General features: G+C 47.8%; 1 protein-coding gene across 1 annotated transcript; it reads right to left on the bottom strand.

Moving 5' to 3' along the window:
• Positions 1–712: 712 nt before the first annotated feature.
• On the bottom strand, positions 713–4,448 carry LOC146860003 (beta-1,3-galactosyl-O-glycosyl-glycoprotein beta-1,6-N-acetylglucosaminyltransferase 3-like). Its single transcript, XM_085643765.1, has one exon. It carries the CDS (start codon positions 3,669–3,671, stop codon positions 2,352–2,354), a length of 1,320 nt encoding a protein of 439 aa, XP_085499891.1. The 5' UTR covers positions 3,672–4,448; the 3' UTR covers positions 713–2,351.
• Positions 4,449–8,343: the final 3,895 nt, after the last annotated feature.

The following is an 8,343-nucleotide window of genomic DNA, read 5'->3' as shown; positions in this document are numbered from 1 at the left end:
GGTGATTTCAGCCCCACAAACCCTTTTTTGATAACACTTTCAGGGAAAAACCCAGATGCTTTCATTTGCAGCCCGTTTTTCCCATTTTCCCCCAAAAAACTAAATTTTGCTGTATTTTGGCTCATTTCTGTGACCTCTCCAGGGGAATCCACAAACCCTGAGTACCCTCAGAATCCCCATGATGTTGGAAGAAAAGGACGCTAATTTGGCGTGGATACCTTATGTGGTCAAAAAGTTACAGGGGCCTCAGCGCGCACTACCCCAAATAGCCAAAATAGGGCGTGGCACAGGAGGGGGAAAAGGCCTGGCAGCGAAGGGGTTAATAATACCACAAAACTTTGACTTCATCAAGATGCATTAGATGTCTGTTATGACATAAACTGTGAACAATGTCAGTACAACAACATTCCTAAGATGTTGCGAGGCAGGGGAGTGTCCCCACAATCTTGAAGACAATCTAGGGTTGGCAGATGCCACTCACTCACCCTCAGATAGCCCTCTGGTTCCTATGTGTGCCTCTGCATGAAGCACAAAGTCTGCACTTCTATATAGATGTTTGTTCTTTTAAATATTTATTATTATGTCATGTTCTGACATGACGTAGGTTTTGGAAAATAGATCAATAAAAGGCAGCTACGACTGTGTTTGCATGGCAAATGATTTTAACTAAATGACTAAAAAAAAGTCCAAATCCGTGAAACACTAACTCGTGTAGTTTTAAACATTATAAACATTTTATGAAACGTCAGCGGGACAGAAAAACGGAAAATATCTACAGCATTTAGGAAATAGCCAGAATTGTTTTCGAAACAATGTGGTGAAACACGGCTATGTTCTCATGTTTTTTTAAATCATTTCACTCTTCATACTTTTATTTTTTGTTCAGCATTCTGACCTATCATTTTTCATAATATTTTATGCAAAATTAGTGCAACTGAGTGTTAGATAAACCCGAAGTTGGCAGTATCGGGAAGGTCGAGGGGGTTATAGCAGGAGTTTTAAGTATCAGTGCTGAAAACATTACCGGCATCACTGTGTGGGCAACCAACAATCCTTCCAACCTGCTTTATTATGGAATAAATTACTTCTGACTTCTTTGTTTCCCTACTCTTCCCATTCCAATCTTCTTTTCACAACCCACATTCTTTGCCATTATCTCAAATTTTGCACAGGTCAAGCCAATTACATTTTTATGAGAAAACTCTCAGCGCATCTTTTTTGTCACAGTGAAATAAGACTGGTTCTAATCACATTTTTGAGACAATGTCAGAGCCCATAGTGTTCCCCATATTACACTCTTATCCGTTTTCCTGACACTCATTTCCTCACCCTCACTCAACTAAATGCACTCTATGCTGCTCTCCACCCTTTCCTCTGACTTCTTCTCCATCCGGTTCCTTCTTTGGTACTCTGCTGCTCTTTCCCAATATTCCTCTCGTTTTCTGACCATAGCCACCTCTCCTTCCTGTGCATATTCCCCCTCTCATTACACCTTAACTCCTTCCCTGCCCAATTTCTTTATCAACACCTCGCTCTTCCACCAATTTCACACCTTTCCCAACCCACTCCTTTCCCAGTATTTCATTCTTTGTCGGACTGTCCGGTCAGCTGTCCTCGTTGTTTCCTTACCAGTCACCTCTCACTCCTTAGCCTATTCCCCTTTTATCACACTCTAATTTCTTCCATGCTACATTTATCTACTCCTCACACTTCTTCAAATCTCACATTTTCCCTACTCTACTCCTTTCCTATTACTTTATTCTTGGTCCAAATCTCCTGTCTGCTTGCTCCATTATGTCTTGAGTCTCATCACTCCTTAACTCCTTCCCTTCACAAAATATCACTTCTTTCCTTGCCGCTTCTCTAATCCCTCCTCCGTTACTATTCCACGCCTTCCTGACCACTCTACAATTGTTACCTCTTTACACCTCAACTTATAATTGCTGTTCTCCTTTCCTCATCGCCGCTCTATCCTTCCCCCCTCACTCCACCGGTACTTAAAGTATGACATAAAAGGAGGGGGCAAGGGTCTACCTGTGTACTTGCCTATGTTTTCCATAAAAGTGCCATCGCGTTAAGCATATGCACACAGAAGGGTTCATACTCTGACAGCAAGTTGTTATTTAGCTGTGGATACAATTTCCCACCTGCATGTTCCTCATAGTTCGCTACCCAATCTGCCAAGAGGGCAAAAGACACGACCTTGTGCGACGAGGCGCATATGATCAAGATTACCAGTGGCGCATATAGGATTATTCGCGGTATGTCTATTTTGGCTAGTAGTCCAGACCGTTGGCTATCAGATGATCCTCAAGCTGCCTTTGTCCATCCAGCGCTATGACAAGTCATCTTCATAGCTCATCTCCATGCAGCGCCTTGTGTCTGAGATATTCTTCAAGGCATTGGATTGCTGTGTTGTCCACTAAGGGGTCAAACTTGTTGGCCAGCAGGTGATGCTGCTGCAGCATCCAGTTCAAGTCTCCAGCGCCATAGACGCAGACGGAACGCTGGTGGATGCCGGTGCAGGGAGGGTAGGGTGCCCCCTTGCTGACATCCCCTTCCAAGTAGTGCCACTTCACCAGGCGTGCCAGAGCATTCATATCAGATAGTTCGTACTTTTCATTGTAGGGCGTGGATCCAGGCATTTCAGGCATTCGGTGGAGGGTGGCCCAGAGGTGCTCATCGGGGCTGTAGGTGTCCTTCTCCCACTCCACCAGCTTCTTGACAACAGGCTCCTCAAACAACGCCTTCACAAAGTCCCTTGGGACCACGAAGTAGGCGTTGCCAGAGAACATAGGACTGTTTATAGGTGGAGGGGCCTTTACTGTTCCCTTATTGACAATCCAAGAGTCTTGCACCTCATGGCGCAGCTGCCACCGTTTCTTCTTGTGCTCTGGTGTCTGCTCAGACTCCAAGCTGCTGCGGCCGTTTAACACCTGCAGGGTACGCACCATCTCAGCATTGGTCTTGATCGGGAAGTCGGTGCCGCATGTGTTGAGCAGGTACCTCCACTGCACGGGGCTCCTCAGCAGGTCCTCCATGCAGTTAATGTCTGCCTGGACCCTGGACCAGGAGGCGTAGACCACCCTCTCGAGCTTGGATGCCACAAACACATTGTCAAAGCACGAGGCAATGGCCTTTACCGCCTTCAGGTAGAGCTCGGGGGCCTTAGCGTCGACGTGCACGCAGTATACGTTCTGTGGGGCATAGAGAGATCTCAGCAGCCGCTCAAACATCTCAATGTTGTTATGGATGACCATAGAGTAGGCAATGGGGAAGTCCTCCTCTGCGCGGCTCAGTGCAACAGGCAAGAAGCGCCTGCTTGCTCGGTAGTGGGTACAGTCCAGCGTCTGATTCAGGTAGTCGCTCTCTGTGGTGGGCTGATACTTCCTGCCCAGCTCCAGCCTCTGAAGGGCAGCCTGATCCAGAGCCTGTTGGTCGCCTCTGATGATGCGAGAGCAGTTAGTGCCCTCTGAGGGGGGCAGCAGCAGGTGTGGCAAGAGGCGGTCCTTGCACAAGATGCTTTCTGGGCCACAGGCATCAGTGCGCAGGTCAGACAGCTGGCAGTCCCTGAAGCTGTACACCTTCAGAAAAATGGTGGCACATATAATCAAAACCACCAGTCCCAGAATCTGCTGCAGCTTAAACGCCTTCTTCCGAAAAAAATACATTTCAGGGGTACTAAAAAGGGAACAAAACCGGAGTCAAGCCCCAAAATGAAAATACAGAGAGATTGAGTATGAGTGGTGCCTGTAGACAGCACGAGGCGAAGCGAATGGGGACGTTCTAGTTCCCCTGTTATCGATTGATAGTGACGTCGGGGTGTGGAAGTTCAATGCAAGCTGCTGCCCTGGCCCCACAGCTGGTTGGGCAGTCCAGAATCATGATGGCACAGCTGGATCCGGATGAGGGTCGTACTTCAGGGACTCTGCAGCACACGCAGGATGCAGGCAGCGCACCTGGCGGAACGGTGGGGTAGGTAGGCTGGTCCTCGAGGGGCACGCAAGGGCGGTCTGCAGGACTCTGGGGGCACAGATGGGGTGTACACTGGGGGAGAGTGTAGTCTGGTACTGCCGAGGAACACCTGGAATGGAGGCTGGCGCTCTGGGGCGCACGCTAGATGCAGGCTGGTTGGCTGGTACTCTGGTGGCATACACGAGTTGTAGGCTGGAGCTGTACAGACGCAGTACAGAATGCAGACTGGAGAGCTCTCCTGTCTGTCCTCCCCGTCTGGCTGATGTTAGTTACTGGGGCTCCGCAGACGCCTGCAGACAATATAACTTCCTCCACGGTCCCAGAGCCAGGTACGCAGGGCGGGGCAGTGGTAGTGGTCACCGCCCATCCCTTGCTCCATAAAGTGTTTCATCCGCGTCCCTCAGCGATAACGCACGAGCGAGTTACGAAAGAAGGGCCCTGGGTCATCGCCCCTCCCGTTCTGCACCAACCGGATCTTCTAGTCTTCCGATAGAGGCGTATCCTGCACACCTCTGGGATCCGCCGTGCCCCCTTCCGAGGCGGCCGTGGGAAATCCCGCTCTCTGCCCTCAACTAGCATCCTTCACTCTCACAAGCCACGGGGCAGCGACAGCACGTGCTATGGTGCCAGGAGGCTTCGTGGGCGCGGTGACGTCACGTACAGTGTCAGCTGCCCTATTCCTGAAGCCCCCACCACCGGAGGCGCGCGGAGACACTGCCGACTAAGAGCAGCGACCCTACCTCAGTAGGAAGAAGAGACTGGCGAGGAGAGAGCAGGGCCGGGCGTGGAAATAGTAGCAGTGATACAGCCCCACTAGAGATGTAGCTATATGGGACGTGGCTTAACGGCTAGAGCGGCCGACTTTGAAGCTGGGGAACCAGGTTCGTGTTTGGCACGAAGCTCAAGCATCTTGTGATTCTGGGCAAATCACTTCATCTCCCTGTGCCTAAAATGAATGTAATTCAACTGATGCTCATGTAAGGCGCTCGGATACCTTCGGGACGTGTTGGTGCCATATAAAACTCCACAAAAAATGGTGTAGTGGTACTTAGGGGCCCCGGGCACTTTGGTTATGGGTTTATTACTGTCTCTAAACTGTGTAAGATGGTCCAGTTTTTGTTGCTTGCAGTAGGCTCCCCCGGCGTCCTTGCTATGCCACTGACCCCCCCACCTGTCTTGGCTAGAGGGGTAACTGGGCTTTACCCACCGCCACACCCTTCCACGTCGCCCTTGGAGGGGTGACAGCAGCAGCGCTTGCGCCTGCAGCTGTAACATGCCATGGGCGGGTGTCATCTTTCCTTCTCGCGAGCGTCACACTTTGAGAGCAAGACATGCACAACGCGAAACCAGACGATCAGTATGTGGCTCTGGGAGGGATAGAAGTCTGGCAACTCATCCGTAAAAGATACCGATTATACTTTTAGTGATGCATAGTTAACACCCGCACCCTGGGCAGGCGTGAGCGACACTGATCAAGAGTATAATAAACTCCGACGTCGTGCCTGAGATCTTTGCCAGGAGGCGGTCCTTCTGCTCTGACGTTACTCACTCTCATCTGCTGCTCTCCCTAGCGATGACTCGTACAGTAAAGAATTACTTTAAAAGAGTGACATTGACACTTTCGTTTTGCAGGGAACACCCACCGAAATCAGGGCTGGGCTGCTACTTAAAAAACGCGCTGGCAAAGTCCAAAGGTATGGCTTTTGAAACGTGTATGATCACAAGCACGCATGCACAGACACGACAAGACACTCACAAATAACACAAATGCAAGCACACACAGGGCCACAGACATACTGCATGCATTTTCATTTCATAAGTCTTTATTATCGATAATTTCATCAAAAAAGACATTTTACAAAATAAAAATGCAACCAAACAAGTATTAAAACTGTTGCTACAATTCACAATAAAATCACAGGAAACCATAGTTCATTAATTTTGGTGCCTCCTAATTCTGATGAGCCAGACCCAAGCTAAGAATTTAGCGACTGCAATTACGATGAGTTCACTAGTATCAAAACGCAAAATATCCAGTGCTTCTAGGCTTTGTCTCGTTCCCAGCGTTCGACATAGGGGTTTAAGCCATTTAGCCTGTGGGGCGGCGTAAGCTGGGCAGACAAAGAAAACATGACCCACTGAATCAACACAGTCCATACACCAGTTACAGGAATTGCATGATGCACCCTTCCATTTTTTTGTAAAAAGATTAGTTGGTAATGTACCAACTCTAAACTGGTGATAAAGTTTCCTGTCTTTGGGTCTGGTGATGGTATCCCAATAAGGTTCAAGGAGTGGAGTTTTCTTTTGAACAAGAAATCTGCCCGTCAAGGAGTCGGCTGCAACTGAGGATAGTTGTTTTTGTAGGACCATTGACCAGTACAGGCTTTTAAAATCTTTTTTAGAGGGGAAGGAGTTGTTACCTGGGTCTGACCACAAAAATCCCAAACCCATGGAGTCTAGTAGTTGCCTAACCTGTCGGAACCAGGGAATATTACCTGCTCCCATGATGGAACGGACGTCAAGAAAGGCTTTAGCATAGGGGCCTAGTTCAGGTACTGTCCATAGTCGCCTCCAATAGGCCAAAGGTTTGTACCTAGCAATGTCATCGAAAGAGTGGCAACCAAGATCCAGTAACAACGGTTTCAATGGGGTAGAACTGGGCAGGCCCGTAAGCATTCGGAAAAATTTATGTTGTGCCTTGACCAGAGCGGAAAGATTGGCAAAGCCCCAGAGTTCAGCTCCATAAAGGATCGCTGAGTTTATCCTTACATTGAATATTTTAATGGGGGGGCCAATTATTTTCGATTGGGATAATTTCTGATCTTTAACGAGGCATCCCGAAAGCTGAGAAAATTTAAGGTTAAGCACATCAATTTGCGGCCTCCAATCCAGCTTATTTTCAAATACTACCCCCAAATAGGTCATAACATTAGTTCTTTCAAGCAAATCATTATTCATGTATATATGACCCTTCACACCTTTCCCTTTGTTAAACACCATGTACTTGGTCTTAGATACATTCACTGACAAATCAAAATCATTGCAAAAATTAGAAAAGACATTCAAAGCTGACTGTAGCCCTGAGAGGGTCTGGGAAAGAAGAAGGGTATCGTCAGCAAACATAAGGAGTGGTATTTTGGTACCACCCAACGTAGGGGCATCCGTAGGGGTGGAAGAGAAGTACTGAACCACTCTGTTAATAAACAGTAAAAATAGTGTGGGCGCAAGTACGCACCCCTGTCTGACGCCCCTGGTTACCCTAAATCTTTTTGTAACCTGACCCTGTTTCCCCCAACGAACTTGGGCAAAGTTGTTGTCGTATAACTTAATGATAATGTTTAAGAGATCTCCCGGAATGCCAAGCTCCACCAAGGCGTCCCATAGCTTGGACCTATTGACCAAGTCAAATGCTGATCGAAGATCTACAAAGGCAGCATTTATGGAACCACCACACAGATAAACTGTTTTCCAGACAATTAGTTGGAATTTGAATGCCTGGTCGATGGTACTGGTGCAGGGTCTAAAACCGGCCTGTAGGGGAGAGATGATATCCTCCTGATCAATCCAAATCTGGATTCTTGCCAGTGTCATTCTAGCAATGATCTTCTGAACAGAATCAATAAGACTAATAGGGCGATAGTTCCCCGGACAGGAACGATCACCCTTCTTAAAAATCGGGAGAATCTCTGCACCCCTCCAGGAGTCAGGGATAGCTGCCCCTCTAATTAAAGCATTGGCAAGATGTGCAATATAAGGTACCCATATATCAAAATCAGATTTAAAAAGATCAGCAGGGACACAATCCATTCCGGGTGCTTTGCCGCTGGGCACCTTTCTCAGCGCCGCCGCGACCTCGTCACAGTCAAAGTTAAGAATAGGGGAAATGGACAGGTCCCGGCTTTCTAATGGAACAAACCCCTCAACCCGGTTTCCGTCCGAGAACTGGGATTCGAAATGCGAAACCCAGGTATCTGGGGGAACATGGTTGGTTGGGACCTGGGTACTGGGTGAGTTACCCCACTTAACAATATGCCAAAACAGGGTTAAATTCCTTTTTTTGCTAGCAGCCAGGCGATCATTCCAATGGTTGTTATCCCATTCTCGTTTGGCCGTTATTTTAGCCTTACTATAGTCTTTTCTAGATTGTCTAATAACAGCCGGGTTTTTAGTAGCAATAGCAAGTTTCAATTTGCTATAGGAAGCTCGGCACGCTTTGTTATACCAAGATTTCGACATTAACATAGTAGATTTCTTGGCCTTACTTGGCTTGGAGAAGATGGACTTAAGATCAGAAAATAAATGATCATGTATTTGGGTGGCCCCTGTAATTATATCTTCTGTGCTCTGTAGGAGCTGTAAATCCAC

The sequence above is a fragment of the Triturus cristatus genome, chromosome 3_1 (genome assembly GCF_964204655.1).
Source record: "Triturus cristatus chromosome 3_1, aTriCri1.1, whole genome shotgun sequence".
NCBI lineage: Eukaryota > Metazoa > Chordata > Amphibia > Caudata > Salamandridae > Triturus > Triturus cristatus.
This window is presented reverse-complemented; position numbering and strand designations above follow the sequence as displayed.

Coding starts and splice junctions, on each gene's coding strand:
- LOC146860003 (XM_085643765.1), bottom strand. CDS start 3,671: ATGTATTTTTTTCGGAAGAAGGCGTTTAAGCTGCAGCAGATTCTGGGA.